Source organism: Sapajus apella, unplaced genomic scaffold (assembly GCF_009761245.1).
Source record: "Sapajus apella isolate SASKATOON/1434 unplaced genomic scaffold, GSC_monkey_1.0 scaffold21, whole genome shotgun sequence".
Taxonomy (NCBI): Eukaryota; Metazoa; Chordata; class Mammalia; order Primates; family Cebidae; genus Sapajus; species Sapajus apella.
In genome coordinates, this window is record NW_022436961.1 from 13,998,582 (window position 1) to 14,024,328 (window position 25,747).

The window sequence follows — 25,747 nt, forward strand, 5'->3', positions numbered from 1 at the left end:
TTACAGAAGGTAGATAGTGCAGGCATGAAAATATCACTCTGTATTCTATAAATATGTACAATTATTATCTGTAATCTAAAAACAAAAGGAACAGAAATTAAAAAGTTTAAAAAACTAGACTCATAGGAGTTAGCTTACATAGAGGAGAGTCGGGCAGCTCCATGGTGCAGGATGACCAAGGCATCCGTGGCAGGTGAGGCTATAGCTCTGCAGGTGTCATCTCAGAATGGAAAATGAGAAGTGTGGGGTGAGGTGGGGGATCCTTTGGCTCCTCCTCTCCTCTGCTTCTCCCTCTGTTCCATTCCAGGGCTGGTAATCTGAGCGTCCCATCCAATAGGGAGAGGGTGTTCATGCCTTGACTACAGAAAACCATTATTTCAACTGAAGTGAGTTGACCAATCTCATACAGTATCAAAGGCTTTTTGCTTTTAGCTAAGGTGGATATTTCTTATTTAGAAATTGTTGATTCTTGGCCTTTTCCTTTGGTCTACCAGAAAACTCAGAAGGAAGGACTTTAGGGTTTCTGAAGGATTCCAGGTTTTCTAAAGTCACTGATTAGCTGGAGGAGACCTGCTCACCATCCAATCAAGGCTTAAGCTGAAAGCTCTGACACATTTCTTTGCACTGCCCAGCACCTGGTCAGCAATGGTGTGGTTTCAAGAAGAATTAACTGACCATTAGACAAAAAGCCCTCCATAAGGCCAAGATGTGGAAGTGAAACATAGGTTACCCGCCAGAACAGCAGGCCACACTCCCCATGCTCACTGGGCAGGGAAGATTGTCCAGGACCTCTGGCAGGATTAATGTCGAGACATCAGTGGATGATGATGGCCTGGGGCTCTGGTAGCAAACAGGTGTCACGACAGAGATCTTTTATCACTTTGTTTCATTTATTGTTTTGTCAGTGAAGAATAAGTCCCAGGTTTTCTCTGATAGACTTGATTTCAGGCTGTCTTACTGTTTTCAGTAAAAGAAGAGTTAGTAGACACATAAATAAATGTGATTTTTATGCCTCCTTCATGGTAAGAATTTTTATACAAGTAATTTCACAAGTCCAAAAGACATCTTTTCTGACCATGTACTCCAGCATGGGTGTGGAAAGTACAGTCACCATGGAAGCCTTGGAAAGGTGATTTCGACACTTTGTTGTCCTGAAAACAGTAAATAATAAAATGTAAACAATAATTATGTTATTTTCCTTTGTTTTACAGATGGTAAAATCAAAGTATGGAACAACTGACTTGCTTAAGATGGAACGGAAAGAGTCGGGCCTTGACCTAGGGCAGCCACCATCTAGGTCGGTTCCTTGTCCATGGCACAGATTTGCTACAGAGATTTTGCATCATCTTAGCTTCCTTGTAGTTTCAGACCAATTGCTCATCTATTTTTAGCAGGCAAACCCACTGGGGAAGAGAAATGCTAGCAAATGAAAGGAAAAGAATACAAGGCACAAGGGCAGAATGAATGTCAGAGGTGAGATAACAGTTTAAAAAGAAAAGGAAGAAGAACCTGCAAGAGAAGTCAAGGACACTCAAGGATAACATTTAAGCAGATGAAATCAACTTTATTCGTGATGGCCTTTTCCTCCATTTCCCTAACCCCACAATGCGGTTTGATCCCTTTCTCTTCTGAATCTTCCTGGGATGCTGCTTGTTCTCTAATGACATTTGTTAGATCCTGCTCTATGGCAATGTACAGTGGTAATCACACCTTGACTAGACCAATGAGACTGTCAGCTTTTTGAAAACAGAGTCAGTGTTTTGGGCACATTTGTCCTCCTCGTACCCCTTCCCAAGTTTAGCACATTTGTTGAATGAATAAGAGAATCTGGACAGCTAGAGTGACACCAAAAGACCAAGGATCAGGGTTTTGTTGTTGGTTTTGTTTTGCTTTGTTTTGATTTGATGGAGTCTCGCTCTCTTGCTCTGTTGTCCAGGCAGGAATGCAGTGACCTGATCTTGACTCACTGCAACCTCTGCCTCTCGGAGTCAAGAGATTCTTTTGCCTCAGCCTCCGTAGTAGCTGGGACTACAGGTACCCATCACCATGCCTGGCTAATTTTTGTATTTTTAATAGAGATGGGGTTTTACCACGTTGGCCAGGCTGGTCTCAAACTCCTGACCTCAAGAGATCCACCAGCCTCCCAAAGTGCTTGGGGATTACAGGTGTGAGCCACCATGCCCAGTCTCCGAGTTCATTTTTATCTTGTTTGAAGAAGGGTTTCTTTCTAAAAATTATTTCTGAAATTTTGAAGACGTTTATCGAAATGCTTGGGACATTAGCACTTGACTAAACAAATAAATAAAAACTATGAACTCTGCTCTCCATGCGTTTATATTCTAAAGCAGGGATAGGGAGGAGCTAAAGATCATCCTTTACCTATGCCATTATAGTACGGTTGGCTCTTCAGAGGGTGAGGTGTGAAACCTAGTGAAACTTGGGCTTGGAGCTGACAAGGCTTCTTCTGCTCAGAATCATACAGGGTTGGAAATAGACCAGACCTGAGAAACCATCCTGCCAAAACTCTTCATTTTGCAGGCAAAGAAAGTGAGACCAAAGGAGACTGTCTTGCCCAAGGCCTCCAAGCTAGATGGTGGCATAGCCTAGATTGCATAGTTTTAAGATAAAACAGTAAATGAAGCAATGCATTAAAACCTTTCTGCAGAGACCCTTGGTTAGAAACTTAGCCTTTAATTTAATTTAATTTAATTAATTAATTTATTTAGAGATGGAGTTTTGCTCTTGTCACCCCTCTGGAGTGCAGTGGTACAATCTCAGCTCTCTGCAACCTCTGCCTCCCAGGTTCAAGTGATTCTCCTGCCTCAGCCTCCAGAGTAGCTAGGATTACAGGTGCACACCGCTAAGCCCGCCACCACACCAGCTAATTTTGTATTTTTACTAGAGATGGGGTTTCATCATGTTGGCTGGGCTGGTCTTGAACTCCTGACCTCAGGTGATCCGCCTGCCTTTGCCTTCCAAAGTTCTGGGATTACAGGTATGAGCCACCTTGCCTGGCTGAAAGTTAGCCTTTTAAGTCATTACTAAGTGCTAGAGAATCAAGCAGAGAAAACAAATGAAGATCTGTGACAAAGTCAGGACCAAAAAAAAAAAAAAAATCCTCAGGCTGTGACTTTGAGGGTTTCTGGTTAGGTTGTTTGAATGTCGAAGGCTTTCCTTCACTTTCAGTCCTGACTTGATGGGCAGAGGTAGGTAGGGAAGGACAGACATTCCTCAATTCCATTTCTAAATGTTGCCTAGGGAACACACTGTATAGACCACAAGCTTCTCTGCTTTCAGGAGCAGGAGAGGGTCTCCCAGTTCTTTTGAGCCTTCCCACTACCAGGGGGTGAGTTCCGGAATCAGTTTTCTAAGAAACCTAACCAACAGATCTGTGCAAAATAGATTATTCCTGTTCCTGTTCCATGTAATAGCAAGGCTCCCTCTTTGCTCAGGAAAGGAAAAGCCACAGGACTTTTCTTTCCATTGCCACCTTAATTAATTCATTAATGATTTTTCAGGCAAGTTTTATTCAGGCACTTTGGGACAGGGCAGTGAGTCAGAGGTTGGCATCAAAACCAGAATAGAAGCTGTACTTCTCTCTGGAGATTCTACTCTGGGCTTTAGATTCCCAGATCATACAACTTCCTAATTGGAAAGAAATGTTCTTTAACAAGAGCAGGGGTTTTGCTGGAGCCTGACAGTGACTAATAAGGTCGGTCTAAGGACTGTCTGATGAAAGAGAAGCTGGATTTACTTGTCACAGTGAATTTCTAAAAGTTTTTAACCCCGAGGTTTACTGCTGAATATAAATAAAAGACCCCTCCTTGGGCAATCCCATCCCAATTCCTGCAAATATGCCTTAGTTAATTAAATTAACTTTGAAATGACATTCCATGTCTTGTTCCCAAATGCCTTTGTTTTCTCCAAGATCTGCTTATTGACAAGCTGTTTCACAAGGTTCCTGTTTGAACTGGTTATATTTCATCCACAGGCTGCAGACAAATCGGAGACAGGTTGTTTTTGTTTGTTTGTTTTGTTGTTGTTGTTATTGTTTTTTCTGAGACGGAATCCCCCCTCTGTTGCCCAGGCTGGAGTGCAGTGGCGTGGTATCGACGCACTGCAACCTCCGCCTGCCCGAGTTCAAGCGATTCTCCTGTCTCAGCCTCCTGAGTATCTGGGATCACAGGCGCCTGCCACGACGCCCGGCTAATTTTTTTTTTTTTGTATTTTTAGTACAGACGGGGTTTCACCACGTTGGCCAGGCTGGGGAAGACAGGTTTTATCATCATCTCTACATTCGGCATGGCGTAGCCCTCACATTGTACTCATTTGTCTGTGAACCAAATGGCTCACAAACATACAATTAAAAATATATGTATCTAGGGTGTTTAGACAGTATCCCGATAAATACAACATGGTAATTTAAATATCCTTTGCTGAAATTCACACAACTAAAGTCTAATTCCTGAGTCGGCAATGTGGTGCGGGAGAGGATTTTAAAAACTAGTCTTTTAAAAAAATCAGTCCTTAGCTTTCTCAATTAAAGTGGCTCTCGGCTTAAATGCATTAAGTCCCATGCTGTGGCTCCCCTCCAGGGAACAGCCGCGCAGGCGCAGACAAGCACACGTGGACACACACACACACACACACACACACCACACACACACTCACACGCGCCCCCACACCCCTTGCCGTGTGAATCTCCAGCGATTTAGGGCCTCTCCACCAAGGATTACTGTCAGGTGCAGAAAGCAAGCCTCTTTGTTCCATGGGCATTTTCCTCCTCCCGGATTTGACTGTTATTTACGGGCCACGTGAGCGCCAGGCGCGGTCCGGCGGGGGAGGCGACCCCAGCGCAGGGGAGACAAAAGCTGGCCCAGAGCACGACCCGTGAGGCCCAGGAACGACTCCCCAGCTCCTGTGACACGCGTGAAATTGGCCCAGACCTACCTCCTGAGAGGTTTTTTCCAGAAATGCCTTGTCAAAGCCTTTGTAAAGGAATCGGTGTTTCCTTGCACCGGGAGACCTCCGGCCCTGGGCCTGGCAGGCGACGATTTATGAGCTGCTGGAGAGCAACCCGGGAAAGCGAAATCAACCTTGGACTGTTGGGGCCCCATGGGCGCCTTGCTCCTTATCAAAAGCGAGTTATTAGACAGAGCCCCACAGTCACTTCAGCAGAATGAGAAACTGGACTCAGACCCCTTTTGCCCTCCCCACAGGGAGGCTGCGCGGTGCGCCTTTGACCACTGATCTCCCACCCGGAGTGCCCAGCGCGAGGTCCCGCCACCTGGCAGCCTCGGTCACTCAGTCCACAGTTGTGGTCCCTTCTAGGGCCTGGACTAGGGTAAGCACAAGCCTCGAGCACAAAATTTAATAAGGGCTCCGAAAAGTCAGTCATCAAAAGAAATATCTTGATGCAATGAATCTATAAAAAAAAAAAAAAAAAAAGAGAAAAAAAAAAAAAAAAAAAGAAAAAACTCCATGATGAATAAAATGCTAAATTTTAAAAAGAGAGAGGATCCGTGCAGTTCCATAGTGAGCTATTTTGGAGCCCGGAGCAAAAGAAAGATCACCTTGCCCAAGCGGTGCTCCTCACAGCCCATTCGAGCAGGGCCCGGGGGTCAGGGCATTTGGGGCGCAGTGGGGGGCTAGGCGGGTCGAAGGTCTCGGAAGTGGAGGCTCCGCCAAGCTCCGGTCTGGGAGTGCAGGGATGGCCCCCGGGACCGGAGGTGAGAGCACAGAAGAGCCTCTCCGCCCGGAACAAAGGCGTGGGGGGAGGGCGAGCTGGGGCTGGAGAGACCCGGTGGGTTCCGCGGCCCTTGTCGCCTAGGTCGGGCTTCCACGAGCGCCCTGGAATGGAATACGCTACTCCGCAGCCTCCGAGACTGCGAGCGAGTCATGTAACTTCCTTGCTCTGTGATTAATTCTCACTAACAAGACTTGGCAAGATGTCGGGCGAATGATTTTTGGCTTCTGCACGGTCCCCACCGTGTGCGTGCACAAACCCCCAGCCAAATGCCGCCCCTGGGAAATTAAATGCAAAAGAGAAATGGGGATGGGGAGGGCTGCCACGTGACCTGAAAAAAAGGGATGCCCGAAAACCTGAATCGGGTCCAGAGCTGCTGAAGTTCTTTTAAAAGGTCATTCTTCGCGGGTACATTTTCCAGGGCCCAGCTCCACACCAAATGTGGACCCTGTCATTTCCTGAAAGGATAATTCGCAACTATGCCAGATAGGGTGAAGACGTTCCCCAAACCCGAAAACCTTATTTTTTTCCCGACCAGGGTTAAATAAACATCTTTTAGGAGGCGCGGACAGGAGTGCAGCCTGTTCTCCCTTGGAACACCATTCCGGCAATTAATGCCTCCCTACGGGTCGTAAAGCCACAAACCCCACACCTCACTCCGATCCTGGGCTTCGGGCGAAAGGACTTTCTCTTTCATCTTCCAAGCAGGGGGTTGCCCACGTTCCTGGGGAAGCTATAAAACGTATTTAATGGCTTTGGATGAAAATCGATCACGCTAATGCATACGCTAACGTCTCAGGAATCGCATTTTCAGAAAGGACTGGCCGGGCCGAAAGCGCACAAGGAGTCTGGGGCTAGGAGGTGCAGGCCCTGACGGGTGGGCAGCGGCGCTCCAGTCCTCTCTCCTTGGGTACACTGGAGATACTGCGGGGCTGTCACGCGGGGAAGCGGAAAGGTGCAAAGGGATGAAAGCTCAAACCCGAGCCCCGGCCTCCTCGGCTGGCTATTTCCCTTGGCGCCGCCAGCCGAGCGGCGGCACAGGTGCGGATGTCGGGCTGAAGGCGCAGCGGAGGCCCGGCCTGCCAGCGGACAGCGAAAGGCGCCGCGCGCTCCATTCACAAAGTCCCTGCGCTGCCTGCAGCTCGCGGCGGGTCTGAGGCCGCCTCCCTCTTCCTCTCGGTCTCGGTTTTATGAATGGGACTGACGGCGAGCACCCGGCGCCCTGTTTACTCCGCTCTTTGTGACGTCGAGTTCCCGTGACCGGGAGCCAGCGGCCGCGCTCCATTCAAGCTCCAGGGAGGGGGCGGGAGGAGGGGCCCGGAGGAAGCGGGGAGTCAGCTCAGGGGGCGGGGAAGGGTGCGGGGCCCGGAATGGAACGGGGCGGGGCCTGGCGGGGTAGTACCGAGCGCCCCCTCCCCCGGGAGCGCGGAGGAGCATTAATAAATCTCTAAGCCGAGGAGGAAACTCTGGCTGGGGCAGTGCGCGGAGCGCCGGGAAGCGTGGGGAGCGGCAGCGCCGGCGCCAGTGGCGACAGGAGCAGCGCGACCGGCAAAAATACACAAGAGGCCGGGGCCGAAGAGAGCCCGCGGTCCTCTCCCGTAAACACACTCCCCTCCAGCGCCGCCTCCCCCTCCGCGCCGCGCGCTGTCCCGCTGGGCTTCCGAGGCCGCTCTGACTGCTATGTGACTGCGAGGCTGCGGGAGAAAGGGGGCCGAGAGAAAAGACTCGCCCGCGGGAGCGCCTGGGGACCACGCTTGCGGCCACTTCTGCGGGCGTCCCCTCGTAGCCCGCGCCCGCCCCTTCCTGCAGCCTAGGCGGCCCAGGTGGTTTTCTCTTCCTCGAGCGCCCAGCCGCCTCGGTTCCCGGCGACCATGGTGACGATGGAGGAGCTGCGAGAGATGGACTGCAGTGTGCTCAAAAGGCTGATGAACCGGGACGAGAACGGCGGCGGCGCGGGCGGCAGTGGCAGCCACGGCGCCCTGGGGCTGCCGAGCGGTGGCAAGTGCCTGCTGCTGGACTGCAGACCGTTCCTGGCGCACAGCGCGGGCTACATCCGAGGCTCGGTCAATGTGCGCTGCAACACCATCGTGCGGCGGCGGGCTAAGGGCTCTGTGAGCCTGGAGCAAATCCTACCCGCCGAGGAGGAAGTGCGCGCCCGCCTGCGCTCCGGCCTCTACTCAGCGGTCATCGTCTACGACGAACGCAGCCCGCGCGCCGAGAGCCTCCGCGAGGACAGCACCGTGTCGCTGGTGGTGCAGGCTCTGCGCCGCAACGCCGAGCGCACCGACATCTGCCTGCTCAAAGGTAAACGCGGGCTCCGGGCGGGAGCTGGAGGGGAGATGGAGGAGATCTTAGCGGCCTGCGCCTTATTGGCACGGAAAGGAGTCCCCTGCGTGATTCGTGGTTGCGGGGATCCCCGCGCGCCCCTTTGTGCGTGTTGGTGTGTACGGGCTTGCAAGGTTTCTATGCAAGTGCGAGCTTCAAGTCCTCAGGGACAGTGCGGGCGGGTTCCCCCAGTCACCTGCAATTCCGCTGTGTCCTAGCGAAGCCCGGTTTATTGACACTAAAGGTCCTGGCCTCGAGGGTGAAGCGACTCTACTGCGCCGCCCATCTCGAGTCCCGGGAAGTGTTCTCAAGTACCACGGGGCGCGTGGGGACAAGATAGGCCTATCGGTTTGGCATGCCGGGGCCCTGCACTAAGCCAGACCCGGAAAATCCGAGAGGTAGGAAAAAGGGTGAAGGCGGGTGGGCGCCGAGGTACAATCAGCCCTGCCAGTTTCACTGAAAACAAGACCCTGGCAAATGCAGAAAGGGAGATTGGGTTGCATACACTGTGTAGAGTGATCTGTGTCTGCTTTCCCGCTGCCCAACTCCGAGCTCCGCCTGGAAGGTGGCCAATCTCCGTCCGGGGCTAGATCCAGGCTCTGGGAGCGGGAGGCTGCAGGACTGTATATCTGGGGGACGCCGGGCGGAATCGGTCCTCTAGCTCCTGCAAATCTGGGCAGCGCAGAATGATCACCTTTTGTTCAGCCCGGATTTGCGACTATCTGATGGCGGCGCGTGCCGGATTTAAGCGAGCCCTGGCGAAACTTGGCGACCTGGCTGTCTTGTCACATTTGGTAGTCGGATATCCCGAAAAAATCGCGTGCTGTCCGAGTTCCTGGAGGGACTGGGCGCCCGCCGCACCTGCAGGGCCAGGTGTGTCCGCGGCTGTCGGGCTGGGGAGCGGGCAGGGCGCGTGGGGTCCGGGCCCCCCCTGCCGCGCTGCGCCCCCGCCTCCCGCCGCCGCATTCCGAGCATTCTTTCGCGTGGGTCGGGTCTGGGATTCCGAGCCCGGGAGGCGGTTCAGACTCCCCCCTCCATCAAAGAGCCGCACCTCCCCCCGCAGGCGCCCCCGCCCCCTCCCTCCTTTCCTTTCCTTTGCTTTCCGCCCCTCTCCGGACCTGTACACTGGGGAGGAAGGGAGCTGGAGGGGGGCGGAAATCTCTCCCCTCCAAAAAGCACAACAAAACTGCTCAGTGCTGAAGAGTCGGGTTCGCCCCTGCCGAACAGCGGGGGGCTTTGTTCTCCGCAGTTGTTTCCTGCCCATTTGACCTGTCAGCTGCTGGGGAAACGCTGCTGTTGACCTTTGGTTGAACTGCTAAGGCGATTTTGCTGATTTTTCTTTCTTTTTCCGCGAGAGCCGTCTTTTGCCCCTCCATTTGAGCCCAGTCCCCCTCCCTTCTCCCCAAAGCGCTCCAGGAGAAAGTGCCAGGAAGGGGCTTGTCCCAGAAATCCTGGCCGCTGAGCGGGGCCAGGTCCTGCTTAGGCCACCAGGGTGGGCGTCCGCGCCATTGTTTGAGCTTGTCGGCACTGGTGGCAGAGATGAGGGCAATTCCTCTGGGACCCAAGTCCTCTCGAGTGACCAGGGCTGGCCGGGATATTCCCCGAACGACTTTGCCTTCGACTCCCCCGATAGAGAGCGCAGGTACACCTTCCTTCGCTGGCCTCCAAGCCCGGGACCCGCGAGAACACTGCAGGGCTGGGGCTAGGCTCCAGCCCCACGTGGAGTCTGGGTTTGTTTTGTTGTGTTTTGCTTTCCTTCCTGGAAGAAATCCGCAGGGGACTGCCCTGGAGCGGCAGCTCCGGGACCTCTGCCCTTGGGCTTCCGGGGGTGCAGCCACTTAGGCCCCGCTCCTGGGGAGAGAGGGATTAGTTTTTCAGATTTATGCCCAGGGCGCGCGGCATCTCCCTGTCCCTCGTGAATCCCGTTGAGTGTCCCCTCCCCAACCTCCTCCATTTCACCCAGCCAGCCCTATTCGAGAGTCCTGGAGATTCTGGGCGAGGCTAGTGACTGGGAAGGACAGGCCTCTTGGTAAAATGACAGCCCCTGTGGGTGGCGAGGTGCCTGGCCTTCGGAAGAGAAGTATTTTAAGGGCTGTTTCCTCCTGGAGCCTGCACTGCCTCTTGTCTTCTGCCCCGATGCGGGCAGGGAGGATCATCTTCTGCATCTCGAAGTGGACATCCTTGCAGAGGGAGGTGTGCAGGCCCAGGCTGCAGATTTAGCTTCAGTCTCTTCTGGAATAGTCCTTCCTCCCCTGCCTTCTGTAGCCAGAAATTCAGCTTCTGCTTCACAAGCAAAGGGACCCTGCCCTTGGAAGCAGGCACCTAAAATTGAGAGGTGAGGGAATCTTCCAGCTTGCTCTGTAGTGGTGCTGAACATCCTTGAGGTTAACTGGGCCCTATTCGGTTTAGCTTAGCTGATCTTGACATATGTGTTAAGCAGAGGCCATCTTTAACCCAGTTCCTCTTCCTCCTCTTTGCCCTCTAATGGAAAGGCATCCCTAGAGAGAGGGCACAAGGAAAAAGTCAGTATCTGCTCCCACAGCCTGGCAGGAAGGGACTGGGGAAGGAAATCAAGGTGTCTCCCAGGCCTCCAGATACACCTCCCTTCCTAGCCTGGAAGCCAGTGCAGTGGAGCAAATGTGGTTTCCTGGGAGGGGGCTCCGGGGCAGAGACCTAAAGGGAAATTTTGAGAAGCAAAGGAAGAAAAAGCCCTTTTGATTGTCTCTGGTAAATGCTTGAATCCTTGAGAGCTGGTTTCCTACTGGTTTCCTACTGGAGCTGTTCATTTTATTTTCTAGCGAGGGAATTAACGTGTGTCTTATTTCATGTGTGCCTGTGCGGGTCTGTAAAAGTGGGCAGGTCAGGAAGCCCATGGAAGGCCTGCTGGTTGGTGTCTGCCGTTCTTGGAGGGGTTTGAGGAAGCAGTAAAAACAAGATAATATTTTCAGAAGTGGTAGCAGCCTTCCCAGCCAAAGCTATCTAACTCTCCTAATTAATTGCATTTTAAAATTCAGTTTTTCTATTTCTGCCACGTTGAAGGGTTCCTTCTACCATGCTGAACTGGCTACTCTGTGCAGGTGAGGGAGGTAAACTTTGCTGAGTATCAAGAAAGTACTGCCTAGCTTTTACATTTCCTAAGATTACCCGAGTTTTGCTAAAAGCGATAACGAAAATCCCAGTGTTTTTGTCTTTGCTAGTAAAGGATTTCCAGTGGGGTAGTTTTTTTTTTAAAGCTCATTTAATTTAAATCCTATAAGGTATTTTTAGGGTCAGTTTGGAAATTTTAGTTTTTTGGGTTGTATCACAATACACTTCTTGAAATCCCTTTCTCTCTCATTTGCAAATCCTTGGATTAGAGTTTGAGACTCCCCTGGTCATTAGAGAAAGACAAAAAGAGCTTTTTCTTACCCTATTCTTTGCCTTTAATATCCCCAAATAACAAAATAGTCTGTTATGCAAAAAGATTTCAGGCATAAAAACATTACCTTCCTTTCCACTTACCTAAAATTTCCCTCAGCCTTAGATAGTTCTTATTGAAAAGCTGTCCTGGAGCTGTTCGAGAAATGGGGAAGATCATCTAGATATTACAGTTTCTCCTTCCGCTCACCCTGTAGCACCAGATAGCATCCACTAGCCCAGGGCCTGACCCTACAGCCTCCGATGTTACCCTTTCTGTAGAAAACAGCCACTAAGGCCAATGATGAATGCGGGGGAAGAATGGCACAGTTCACAGCTCTGGCAACTCTGGTGACCGTTTTGTTTTTTTTCTTACTGGCCCCACCACTGCCATTTCTGTCTTCAGTTCTCTAGGAGGGTAATGGCATCAAACAGCACAGCTCTGGAGGATGTCAATGTTGCATACCTTTTCTACCTAAAGGGAAAATGACTAGCTTTTCTGATTGCAAATAGAATACCCTTCTGCTTGCAAATACCGTAGCTTTTCTGCTTGCAAATGTTATACAATGTCCATGACAGCCAAGGATTGGGAGTGTAAGTGCTAGGCCTTACAGGTAATTTTTAACCCCATTGTAATTTGTTAAATAATTACAATGAAGCAAACTCACTACTTTAGACATCCTTTACATTGGATGTCTCCAACTAACAAAAGTAACTAAAGACAGATGTAGGTGTAAACTGAGGGTGAAACTTGACCCTTAAGATTATCACAGCTTCCTTTGGCTTATTATCCTGGGTGCTTCTAGGAGCGGTGGACTGCACCCACAAAAATGGGCTGCTCAGAAAAACGAGGGAAAGAGGAAGGATGGCCACTACACGGAGCCAAGAAATTCCTTTTAAAAAAAATCAGAGCATCTGAAACCCGATAGCCTTTCCTTACCGCGAGGCAGTTCGTGGCAAACAAAGAGGATGCATGATGGGAAGAAAAGTTCACTCCAACGGAAGTCAGTTTGCTGAACGTAGCAGATCGCCCAGGAAGACTGGGAGAGACTGCAAACCAGTTCGAGTCCTCAGCATGGCATTAGGTGTCAACTGGCAGGAAAGTCCAGGCGTTTCTGTGTTCAGAGTCCCAAGGTGAGAAGTTCGCTTACTTAGATTTTAAATACACGTCAGCATTTGCATAGGGGCTTACTGAGTCAGCACTCACATAGAGTTCCTAAAGGCTTTCTTGCAGGAGCATGACTTTCTGGCAAGAGCAAGGCCATGAGCCCTGCCTAGTATCAGGTGCTGTTCTGAGTGCTGGGGGCATAATGGGGAAAAAGTGGCAGCCACGTTAAGATCCATGACCAAGACCGGGCATGGTGGCTCATGCCTGCAATCCTAGAGTGGTATCTTGTGTGACAACCAGCCACAGACCCCAAAAAGCTGGCGACTGCTGTCAGGGACAAGAACCTTCCAGTGCTCCTGCCCCTTGAGCAAATTTGCTTCTTCACCTTGTTCCTTCTTGCTTGTTCTTTAAAACTCCACTAGAGGGAACTGACTTTTCCATAATCATTTTTCTGCTGCAGAGAGACGGAGGCATGCAGATCACTTGAGGCCAGGGCAGCATGGTGAAACTTGTTCTCCACAAAAAATACAAAAATTAGCCAGGAGAGGTGGCATGTGCCTGTAGTCTCAGCTACTCAGGAGGCTGAAGCAAGGAGATTGCTTGAGTCCAGGGAAGTCAAGGCTGCAGTGATCCATGATCGCGACATTGGACTGCAGCCTGGGAAATAGAGTAAGAGACCCTGTCTGTGTGTGTGTGTGGAGGAGGGGGGTGGGGAAGATCCAGGATCATAGTCACCACCAAAGGACAGTTTCCCCTGTCACAGATCCCATTAACAGTCCTATTATGGTGATATTCTCAGCGCTACATCAATCTGCCCTTTGTAAAGTACTTTTACATACATTATCTCCTGCTCCTTCAAGGTGTGAGTGCAGTGGAGAGCTTCTGATGAGGCTCTTCATCTCCACTAAACTTTGAAAATTGCCCCTCTGTATGAGGGTGTGAGAAGAAGAAGACAGGGCAGAGTTGAACTGTAGATGGAGTTATTCCTCAAGTAGGTTGAATGGAAATCATATTCCTTTTTTTTTTCTTCCAGACTTTCAAATTGTAAAATAAAGGTGATAAAATGAGAGATTTAAGAACAGAAAATATAGGCTGGGTACGGTGGCTCACGCCTGTAATCCCAGCATTTTGGAAGGCCAGGGCAGGCTAGTCATGAAGTCAGGAGTTCAAAATCAGCTTGACCACCATGTTGAAACCCCGTCTCTAATAAAACTACAAAAAAAAAAAAAAAAAAAAAATTAGCTGGGCGTGGTGGCGTGCACCTGTAATCCCAGCTACTCAGAAGGCTGAAGCAGGAGAAACACTTGAACCTGGGAGGTGGAGGTTGCACTGAGCTGAGATCACACCGCTGCAATCCAGCCTGGGCAACAGAGCGCGAGAGTTCATAACAAAAAAAAAAAAAAAAAAAAAAGAAAAGAAAATGTATTCTTAAATAAGGACATGGAAAAAACAGGTTGAAATGAGTAAGAAACCTGTTATGGAATTATATTCAGCAGGACACAGCAGCATGTTCAATACATTCATTACATACATTCAAAGGGCATAGGAAAAACAGTCCAAAATAATTCATTTGGAATGGCACATTCAATAATAAAATTATTCGGAAGACAAAAATGCAGATTTTAGGCCCCTGCTGCTTCAGATCTGGCAAAACTGACCCACAAATAAGTAGATCCTGGATATTTAGAATCACAGGATACTGGAACTTAAAGATCATTATAATTAGACATTCTTACATTTTGAGAATTGAGAGTGGGAAGAGCCAGCGTTAAGAAAGGAACATACTTGTCCAAATTCCACAATGCGAGTTGGGCCTGCACCTGGATCTTCTCCACTTCTCCTGCACCCGAGCTAGGGCATGGGATGGAGCCCAGCCCCTTTGTAGACAATGAGAATAAGCTTTCCCTTTCACGATTTTTTGGGATGAAACTTGGTGACCTAAATGTAGCTCTTGAAAGAGCTGTGACTGTGATATTTGCATGGATTTGGGATGGGTAGCAGGGACTGAGTGGAAGTAGCCTTAGAATAATCCGTTTTGACCCTGCCCACAGTAAGAAACACATTTCAATTTATATCGTGACCCAGGGGAGGGATACATGCACACCTGAAAAAAAAAGTTCCATGAAATGAAATCCTCTTTAAGTGCAATGTGTCCTCCTAATTTATTCTATTGTATTCCATGAAAAAAAAATATGGGTCGTGACTCCATGATCACCTGGATTAGGAAATTGATGGATAAAAGCAGGGTTTGGTGAAATATCAGCAGTGCCCTATTTGGATCTGTTCTGTTTTTGCATGAAAAGTCTGCCTTCACTTGATGAAACCTGCAGGCAGTATCCCCTAGAGAAGGGCCCGCCGGCAAGGGGTAGAAGGCAGTCATGGCATGGATTGACACCCACAGATGACTTACTGGGGCGTGGTCCTGTGCGAGGTGGGCGTGGCCCTGTGCGGGGTGGACGTGAGCAGCTTCTTCCGTGGATGGAGAAATGCTAACTTGGAGCTATCCTCCCATTTTACCTTCACTGCATCCTCCAGGCTCCACCAGCTCAGAGCATATCGTTTTCACCCATGAGTGCCGGCCTGACTGCAGCCCGGGGCCCTCCAGAAGGAACTCCCTTTAGTGTGGCATCTTGTGACAACCAGACACAGACCCCTAAAAGCTGGCAACCACTGTCAGGAACGAGAACCTTCCAGTGCTCCTGCCCCTTGAGTGAATTTGCTTCTTCACCTTGTTTCTTTTTGCTTATGCTTTAAAACTTCCGCAGAGGTAAATGACTTTTCCGTAATCGTTTTTCTGCTGCCTTTTAATGGTGCCTTTTTCAGACAGTTGTGATCAGCCTGGGGGAGATGACCAATGGCACCCCTCGGCCAAGATCTAGCCTGTTCCCCATCTAATGGGTCACTTGGGCCCTCCTTGCCTCCCACACCACTCTGTGGCCAGTGGCTGGCTCCAGGTCCCTGGCAAGGATTCTGCTGAGTGGCAGCGATTGCTGTGCCCGGGAGTGGAGGTGGAGCCCTTCCTCTGTCTTATCTACAAAATCTGGAGGTCTGGAGGTCTCCAGAAACCGTGAGATGGGTTTCTGGGAGAACAGGCTGTCAAATGCCTAGTACCTTACACTTACCAGCATTACCCTGTCCCCTGGTTCCTCTTTGGCCTTTGAGGATCTCTGCTGAGGGCACCCAAGGGCACCCCTCCTTGTAGGCACCAAGAAGGGAAAACTTCATGATCTGCCTCCCTGATGCCAGGCGCAGAGCCTGGCTGTTGGAACCAATCCTCAAAGGCCCCTGTGCAAGAGACTTTCATCACCTCTTACAGACGAGGAGGAGGCTTGGAGAGGTTCAGGAAGCCCAGGCTGATAAATGCTCTGGGTGGGGTACAACCCGATGGCAGAGTCTGTGCCCTTTCCAGAACTTCACTCCAGTGCCCTGTTCCATACCCTCAGCCATGGGGACATCATCCTTTCAGCTGCTCTGGGCTCTTCCTGACTCTCCAGCCCCCAGCGCCACTCTGCTCTGTGACCTTGGGGCCTGCCCTGGCACTCCTGGGCTGCCCAACCATTCACTTTCGGGTGCAGGTGATAGCTTGTCTGTCTAGGTGGTAAGTTTTTGCCAGGCACCACTTGGGTCTAACATGTCATTTTAACATGTGTTTTGACAGCTCAAATTATGTAACAGACACAGAAGGATCATTTAGTTAGAATTTTTGCAAATCCTAGAGAAGTACATAGAGTAACAAGCAATGGCTTGGGATACAGGTGTCCAACCACTGTTGATACAAGGTTTCCCTTCCACTTCCTCCAAAAGGGAACATTGGCCGAAGTTTCCCATCACAGAGGCCCCTGAGGTACTTCAGCTGCAGACAGACATTTGCTTCCTCTTCCCCCATCCTCTAATCACTGCATTTGGTGCAGCAGTCCTGGCAGCCGGACAAGGAAAGGGGTTTCTAATGAGAGGGAGGGGGTGTTTCTGTGATGAGGTGGCTGCCAAGGTCACCAGCATGACCAAGGCTGACGGTACCAGCCCCGCCAGCAGGTTTTCCATCCAGGGAGGCTGGTCACTGTGACTCAGCAGGAACAAGGGCCTGTGACCAGAGAGATCCATTTATATCCTGAGGGAGGGAGAGGAGGGGAATAGAGGAGCCTCCTACAGTCAGAGAGGAAAAATTGTATGCCCTGTTTCTATAAGCCTTATAATGTAGTAGAGAACCGTTTCCTTCCTCTCAGTAGGAAGCAGTCTTTAGGGTTGGGATTTGGGGCAAGTGACTAAGTGTCACATGTCTGCACGTTGGAAAATTTCTGTGAATGGCCCTAGGGCACAGTGGTCCTGTGTCACTGTCATGAAGACTGCGAAGGCAGTGACATCTGGGACCGTCAGCCAACTTGTCATTGGGGTCAGTTGAATGGGTCTCTAATACACAGACCCTACTGAATCAATCTAATCAATTTCTGGCCCTATAAAAACTGCAAAATCAAAATAAAAGCAGGGCCACACATGGATAGCACCATAAATTGGAAGTTGGCCACAAAGGGAATCCCAGAGATCACAAGAAAACCAGAGATGATAGGGCTTGAGTGGTTGTCTTTTTGGAGGGCTTCCCTGTGGCCCTTCCCTGTATCCCACCCACCTCCACCCCTCCTGGATAGCGGCACCCCCTCTATTCCAGTCCAGCTGGCCATTTATATTCTTCTTCTTCTTCTTTTTTTTTTTTGAGACAGAGTCTTACTCTATGATCTCGGCTCACTGCAAACTCTGCCTCCCGGGATTCAAGAGATTCTCCTGCTTCAGCCTCCCGGGTAGCTAGGATTACAAGTGCCCACCACCATGCCCAGCTAACTTTTGTATTTTTAGTAGAGACAGGGTTTCACCATCTTGACCAGGCTGGTCTTGAACTCCTGACCTTGTGATCCACCGCCTTGGCCTCCCAAAGTGCTAGGATTACAGGCGAGAGCCACCATGCCCGGCTTCTTCTTTTATTTAAAATATCTCCTTTCTCTGGAAGATGATCCACAGATAAACATTCCAGGGCTTACCCCTCTCAGGTGGGGAAATCTTCCCTTGCCCAAACCTGCAGGTAACATGAGGGATTTATTTAGATTTGAGCCTGTTTCCTCTTGTTCTGGCCTCTTGGTGACGGAACTGCTGTTCTTGAGGCTGTGCAATGGGCATCTGCTCCATTGCTGACATCCAGAAGAGTTTGTGGCAGGGTCATTTCTTTTCCTTCTTTCTCACATTGGAGGACCTCGCCTGAGGAAGGGCTGGAATTGGGGTGACAGGTGTCTCTTCAGGTGCTTAGTGTCCTTGGAAGCCCAGCATGACCTTCCTTTCTTCTCTATTTGTCATTGTCCTGAGGAGCTACTCTGTAGAGTCTTTTCTGCACATTCCCTGCACATCTTCCTTTGTGTGTCTAACTCTCTAACCCAGGTCTTGTCCATAACACTTCTTCCAGCCTTGCTGCAGTCCTGGCAAGCCTGTCCTCTGCATCTCTGAAAACCGCTCCATGGTCATTTGCTAGGTCCACAGCGCCGCCCAGTGGCAAATGCAGAGCACGCCCGCTCCACCTTCCCAGCAGCTGGCCTGAGTCTAAGTTCTTTCTGACTTCCTGCTGGCTTAGTGACCCCATTAACCTGAGCTTCTTTCTCCTTTACAGGTGGCTATGAGAGGTTTTCCTCCGAGTACCCAGAATTCTGTTCTAAAACCAAGGCCCTGGCAGCCATCCCACCCCCGTTTCCCCCCAGTGCCACAGAGCCCTTGGACCTGGGCTGCAGCTCCTGTGGGACCCCGCTACACGACCAGGTAGACTTGGGGTGCAGCGCTCGGGAGTGGGGGTTAGGGGCAGTGTAGGGGTCAAGCAATGCCTTCTTTTCAGAGTTCTGAGGGTGTTTTTTGTCTTCGCTTTTGAGACAGTCTTGCTCTGTCACCCAAGATTGCAGTGGTGTGATTATAGCCCACTGCAACCTCGAATTCCTGAACTCAAGGGATCCTCCCTGGTAGCTGGGACTACAGGTGTGCGCTACCACGCCTGGCTAATTTAAGAAGTTTTTTGGTAGAGATGAGGGGGTCTTGCTGTGTTGCCCAGGCTGATCTTGAACTCCTGGCCTCAAGTGATCCTCCTGCTTTGGCCTCCCAAATTGCTGGGATCACAGTCTTGAGCCAATGGCTCTGGTTCTGAGTTTTGTTATTTTTTTCAAGGTTTTTGAATGTTATGCCTCAATTTGGGGAGAATTCGGTGAACCCTGAGTATTGGGGTGGGAAGTAAGGTAGGGCCCATTTACTCCTTGGTAATCTTCCCCTTCCCTCTCTAAATATCCTTCCCTTAAGAAAAAAAGATTAAAGACATGACTCCCTGACCTGGCCTCTAGCATGGTGTTCGGACAAGTGAGGAGGCCACCTGAAGCCCTGGGGACTTGCTCTCTGGGAAGCTGAGGTCATCCTTCTTTGAAGTAGCGAGTTATGGACTGCATCTTGGTCCCCGACAGGCAGGCTGCCCCATGTATCAGCCAAATGGACATAGATGGTCACCCACCCTCCCTCCGAGAAAATCTGCATGAGCCACTGTGTTTCTTACAAAGAACCCTCCAGCCCTTTCAGTTAGATGGACTCTGCTGCCCACATCTCATGTGCTGAATTTAAGCCAGCATTGCCTCATTTACCAAGATCCCTTCTCTTGTCTGTGTGGCCAAGAGGGCATCGACTTATTTATTTGTTTATTTTTAGAGACAGAGTCTCACTGTTACCTAGGCTTGAGTCCAGTGGCGCAGTCATAGCTCACTGTGGCTTCAAACACCTGGGTTCAGATGATCCTCCCATCTCGGCCTCCAGGGTAGCTGGGATTACAGGTGTGTACCACCATAATAGGCTAATTTTTCATAGAGACGAGGTCTCACTACGTTGCCTACGATGGCCTTGAACTCCTGGCTCACGTGATCCTCCCATCTCAGCCTCCTAAAGTGCTGGGATTACAGACGTGAGCCACTGCACACCTGTTTTTGATATGCCCAGTGAATACATAACTATAAACCACACAGCAAATGGCTTGATGATTAGCAGGTATCAACTCAGTGTCACAGATGGTGCCATAAGGCTCGCATTGTCCTGCCGCTTCTTTTGCCACGGGGGAGGTGGGCTGCAGGAGGGTCCCACAAGACTTTACCTGCCATGGCCTCTCTGCCCAAAAGTAGAGGGCAAAGGCTGGAGAAGTCCCCCTAAGGCTATCGCCCCTCCAAGAGCTCCAGGAGGCTACAGGGCGTGCCTGCGAGGGCCAGACCCCACAGGCATCCTCCCTGGGGCCTGGAAAGGAAAGCTGTCCGCAGACAAGTGTCCACTTCCTGTGCCAAGCACCTTACCCTCATGTCGTTGGGGGGCCTTTGTTTCCCTTTCTCTGCAGGGGGGTCCTGTGGAGATCCTTCCCTTCCTCTACCTCGGCAGTGCCTACCATGCCGCCCGGAGAGACATGCTGGACGCCCTGGGCATCACGGCCCTGCTGAATGTCTCCTCCGACTGCCCAAACCACTTTGAAGGACACTATCAGTACAAGTGCATCCCGGTGGAAGACAACCACAAGGCGGACATCAGCTCCTGGTTCATGGAAGCCATAGAGTACATTGGTAGGCTGCGCTTGCGCTCGGGTTCCTGGGTCCCAGGGCCAGTGGGAAGGATGAGAAGGAACCCCTGTAAGCCCGGTTTGAAGGTGGCCATGGGAGGCACTGAATCCAAGAGTCCCCATTGCCCCTCTTCCTCATTGGGAAGGCTTGCACATTGGATGTGGGGTTGGGAGGGAGGAGGGAAGAGGGACCTACACCCAGGCTTAGCTTGCAGAGTCAGTCACCTTCCCCTTGCATGGCTCTGGTGCCCAGATGGTGAGATTTTTTGAATGGGGAGGAAGACACAGGGAGCATTAAGTCACAGTTTTTATTTTATTTATATTTATTGATTGATTTTTGAGACAGAGTCTTACTTTGTCACCCAGGCTGGAGTGCAATGGTGCCATCCCAGCTCACTGCAACCTCAGCCTCCCAGGTTCAAGCTATTCTCCGGCCTCAGCCTCCAGAATAGCTGGGACTACAAGTGGGCCACCATGCCTGGCTAATTCTTGTATTTTTTGTAGAGATGGTTTCATCATATTGCCCAGGCTGGTCTTGAACTCCTGAGCTCAAGTGATCTGTCCCATTCGGCCTCCCAAAGTGCTGGGATTACAGGCATGAGCCACCACCCCAGGCCCCACTGTTTTGTTTCTGCAGATGGAAATCCTTGACCGGCAAATGGGATTTAACTAACTCCAGCATAATGATTGGGAAAATAGACCTCAGAGCAGGGGGCGTTCTAGAGACCCTCCCACGTGGGTTTTCTTCCTGGCCAGTCCTTGGTGTAGGATGTCTATTCCTTCCTCCAGAGCCCCCTACCCTCAGGTGCTGGCCAGTGCCCCTAATTGGGGCGGGGTCTGCAGAAACGTGCACTCACCTATGGCACCCTGTCCCCAGATGCGGTGAAGGACTGCCGCGGGCGCGTGCTGGTGCACTGCCAGGCGGGCATCTCGCGCTCGGCCACCATCTGCCTCGCCTACCTGATGATGAAGAAGCGGGTGAGGCTGGAGGAGGCCTTCGAGTTCGTCAAGCAGCGCCGCAGCATCATCTCGCCCAACTTCAGCTTCATGGGGCAGCTGCTGCAGTTCGAGTCCCAGGTGCTGGCCACATCCTGTGCCGCGGAGGCAGCCAGCCCCTCGGGACCCCTGCGGGAGCGAGGCAAGACCCCCGCCACGCCCACCTCCCAGTTCGTCTTCAGCTTTCCGGTCTCGGTGGGTGTGCACTCGGCCCCCAGCAGCCTGCCCTACCTGCACAGCCCCATCACCACCTCCCCTAGCTGTTAGAGCCGCCCTGGGGGCCCCAGAACCAGAGCCGGCTCCCAGCAAGGGTGGGACGTGTCGCGTGCGGGCAGAAAGTCGGGACTGAGCAGCTGGGAGCAGGTGACCGAGCTCCTTCCCCATCATTTCTCCTTGGCCCACCACGAGGCCAGCCAGAATGGCAATAAGGACTCTGAATACACATTAAAAGCAAACAGAACACTCCAACTTAGAGCAATAACGGCTGCCGCAGCAGCCAGGGAAGACCTTGGTTCGGTTTATGTGTCAGTTTTACTTTTCCGATAGAAATTTCTTACCTCATTTTTTTAAGCAGTAAGGCTTGAAGTGACGAAACCCACAAATCCTAGCAAACGTGCCCAACCAGTTTTACTAAAGGGGGAGGAAGGGAGGGCAAAGGGATGAGAAGACAAGTTTCCCAGAAGTGCCTGGTTCTGTGTGCTTGTCCCTTTGTTGTCGTCGTTGTCGTTACAGGAATTTTTTTTTAGAAGAAATCTTTGAGGATGTGGTTTTCATTTCTCAGTCACCAACAGGTGAATTATGACGCTTAATAATAAAGTATTTATTAAGACTTTCTTCAGAAGCTGTAAGTACAAGAAGTCTAGTGACAGTGGAATTAGAATATATTAATATTGATGTCAGACAGCTGAGCACATAGCATGCAGATGTCAGAGCAGTTAGAAAGTCAATGGTGTGTTGTAGGTGTGGGCAAGGTAGCATGATCAGCACCTTGTGTTTGTTGCCAGTGAGAAGCAGGCAGGGTCCGGGGGAGGAGGAAGAAAGAAAAGGATTAGGTTTGAATTGCCTTTTTGTAAAAAAGAGACAGGATCTCGATATGTTGCCCAGGCTGGTCTCAAACTCTTAGGCTCGAGAGATCCTCCCACCTGAGCCTCCCGAGTAGCTGGGGCTGCAGGTGCGTGTCACCATGACCAACGTGAATTGCTTTTGAAGCTGGTTCCTGGGCATGTAGGCCACTAAAGCAATTTTAGACCACAGTAAGACAACCTTTTTTCTCTCCAATGATCACTTTGGTGGTGGCAGCATTTTTTGCCTAAATCTGCCTAAGACTTGTCTATCGTCTGTGATGCCATATCACAACAAAGGTGCTCCTTGAAAATCGGGTGCCGTTCAAATTTTCCTACAGCAAATCATTCGGCAAGGCCAGCCATTGGGGAATCCAGACAACTAGAGATAATCCTGAAATGAATCCTTTTGTAAGTGGAAGCACTATCTTTTCTTTTTTGCATAAATTGGAGGTTTTAATTTTAGGGGGTTACCTGAAGTGAAATATACCAACAAATTCTTGTGTTCTTTAAATTCCTGGTTAGGTGAATATTTTTGAATATGATGAAGACACCACCCCAGGGTCACCTAAAATATTCACCTAAAAGATTTTGAATAAAAAGAGGGGAATGCATACCACATTTCAGGTCTCCTCGAAGTGTGGAAGGACAAGGGAGCATCAGTGAACTGATTGTGGATTGCTTATGTCAGATTCCATTGGTATGAATTTCCCAAACTGGAAACCAAAGGGCCAGGGTGGTGTCGGGGCTGACGGCTGGGTGAGGGGGCTGGCCACTGGCTCCTGTGATGTGCATCATGGGCACGTGGGTGCCATTTTGAATCCTTACTTGGGCCTTTCTAAGTAAGGACTGGCTTTGGAGGGAGAAACATTTTCTGTGGGGAGGGTTTGGGGAGGAGGGATGAGGGAACAAGCTACATGCTATTTTTTGTTTGTAGTATTGTGCAACAGTCTTGTTATGGAGTGCCAGATTAGAGGTTATTGCAAACTTGTCTAGAAGTGAGAGCATGGTTTTTTTTTTTTTTTTTTTTTTTTAGCCCTTTGAGAGTCTACATCTAATGAACATTCTTGCTCACCCATAAATAACATCAAGCCTCAATGTCACCATCACATTGGGATGCTCTTTCTCATCTGGCATCCTAGATAGGACCAGGTTGGTTACCTTTCCTTCCATGAACCTGTGATGGCATCATTCATCTTGACTTTACTAAGCTCTGCCTGTGAATGAGGCCAGAGCTCCCACTGGCGATTTTAAGAAGAGCCAGAGGCTCCCTGCTTCCTCTGGGAATAACAGCTGAAGTGTGGAGGGGTTGGGTTCCCGGACAATGGAACAATTTAGAGAACACAGTTGGACATTCCCAACTTTTCCTTGATTCCTGGAAGTCCAGTGGGTTCTGCAGCTAACAAAGACCTGGGTCCCAGCAGCAGAGAGACAGGACAGAAGGCAAGAAGGGAAGGTAACCTGCAGAACAGATTCAGTTTTTATAGAATGAGTGCACATTTGCCAAAATTGTCCTGCTTTCCCAGACTGGATTCCCACCATGGGGACAGTCGGAACTCAGGACTAGCTCCAGTGACATCTTTCCTCCCTAGTCTTCTATCACAGTGTCAAAACAGCTATTTATAAAGCCATTTTCTTTGTGCTTGATAACAGCACGAGTCTCAAAACTTTTAGAAATAAAATAGGACACTTGCTTGATTGGAAAGGAGGACTTTTTAAAAATTGTTTTTTCGTCAGAAGTCTTTTGGATGACTTACAATCGCTCTGATGAAGACACCACCCCAGGGTCAGTCCAAAAGGTCAATGACTTTCAATCGGCATCCGTCCTTCCTGTGAAGGGATTCTACTGATGGGAAATTTCTGTAATGACAGAAAAGCATTGCCCCTCATTGATTATCAACTTTGCTATCAGCCGTGAAAGACAGAATGCTCATTGGGTATTCTGTAGAGAGTGAGGAATGCTGCCCATTCCCTCCCAGAATGTCTGATCCAGGGATGTGAGTGGAGGAGCCTTGGGGGAAAGGGACCAAGCTTTCCCACAGAGCATTATTTGGCCGAAGCAGAGGTGAGCAGGTGACTGACTGGTAGGTCCCAGCTCCCATCATTCCCTCCCGAGGCCATTTTGCCCAGTTGCTCATTCCAGCTGGATTCCAGAGAGTTTTCTAATTTGGGAAGCCATAGAAAAGTTTTTACATTGTGGGAAGATGCAGAGAGGGAGGTAGGATGGTTGATTTAGGCAGGATGTTGAGAACTGGCCACTAATCAAGCCTGTGGTAGTAAAGCCATGGCTCCATGTTGGAATTACCTGGGGAACTTTCACAATTCTGATACTCAGGCTCTCCTAGATCAGTTCAGCCAGTTCTAATGGTGGGGTTGGGGGGAGCTCAGGCATCAGTGTTTCGAAGCTCCCTGGGTACTTTACCTGTGCAGCCAAGCTTGGGAAACTGCCATGCTTTCTGGATGTCAAGGCGCTGTTGGAGGCTGGGTGTGACAGCACAAAGAGCCAGACTGTCCTGTGGAAATCACAGCCATGGTTTGCCACTGGCTCAGCATGGTCTCACCACCAATCCCAGCCCGGCTAAGGGACAAGATGATTTCTCTTGGGAGCTCCTGACTGGAACACCCTTCCAGGCTTTTCGAAAGCCAGATAATCTGTGGAGCCGTGTTAAGGGACTCAATACAGTGCCTGGATGTTGATGTTTTTCCTTGAGACTGTCTTGTCCATCAACAAAGATGGAGGATGTCTCCACTTTGAACCCCGCTTCCCCACCAATACCCTCTCTCCCTTAGAGTTTATGAGTCATTCAAGGAAGAGACTTCTTAAAGACAGCAATGCAATTCTTGTAACTTGTGTAAATAGCCCCATCTTTCAGAGTGATGTCATTTCTACATTTGATATGCCTGTATTTCTGTAGGATGTATATAGTTCAGGGGATTTTTGTTTGGTTTTGTTTTTTAGAAGTCAATATGTCTGGTTTTATTTATTGCTTGAAAAAGATCATTTAAAAAAAATAAATACATTTTCAACCACTTCCAGCTTGGTTTTTAACCTTTCCTTGAAGACTGTTCTGCTGTTTTGACTTGGAAGGGGAGGAAAGAACCACTGGGTCAATTAATAACCTTGCCCAGTTAATAGCACAGTGGAGACAGAGCCCTTTTCTATTCTTTTTCCTCCTTCCTTCCTTCCTTCCTTCCTTTCCTTTCTTTCTCTCTCTTTTCTTTTCTCCCTTCCTTCCTTCCCTTTCTTTCCTTCTTTTTCTTCCTCTCTCTCTCTTTTCTTCTTTGCTTCAACAAGGTCTGGCTCTGTCCCCCAGGCTGGAATGCAGTGGCACAATCGTAGCTCATTCCAACCTTGAACTCCTGGACTCAAGTGATCCTCTTGCCTTAGCCTGCCAAGTAGCTGGGATTATGGGTGCACACCATCACACCAGGCTAATTTTTTTTTTTTTTTGAAACAAGGTCTCACTCTGTCACCCAGACTGGAGTCAGTTGTGCAATCTTAGCTCATCACAATC

General features: G+C 50.0%; 1 protein-coding gene across 1 annotated transcript; it reads left to right on the top strand.

The window, feature by feature from the left end:
• Positions 1–7,221: 7,221 nt before the first annotated feature.
• Positions 7,222–25,262, top strand: DUSP4 (dual specificity phosphatase 4). Its single transcript, XM_032288310.1, has 4 exons — positions 7,222–8,050; positions 18,223–18,368; positions 19,960–20,179; positions 21,053–25,262. The coding sequence occupies exons 1-4, from the start codon at positions 7,618–7,620 to the stop codon at positions 21,436–21,438; spliced, it is 1,185 nt and encodes a 394-aa protein (XP_032144201.1). The 5' UTR covers positions 7,222–7,617; the 3' UTR covers positions 21,439–25,262.
• Positions 25,263–25,747: the final 485 nt, after the last annotated feature.

Excerpts from the sequence above, each read along its gene's own strand:
- DUSP4 (XM_032288310.1), top strand. The coding sequence starts at position 7,618 with ATGGTGACGATGGAGGAGCTGCGAGAGATGGACTGCAGTGTGCTCAAA. Across the intron at positions 8,051-18,222 it reads CGACATCTGCCTGCTCAAAG|GTGGCTATGAGAGGTTTTCC; the intron begins GTAAACGCGGGC and ends TCTCCTTTACAG. Across the intron at positions 18,369-19,959 it reads GGACCCCGCTACACGACCAG|GGGGGTCCTGTGGAGATCCT; the intron begins GTAGACTTGGGG and ends CTTTCTCTGCAG.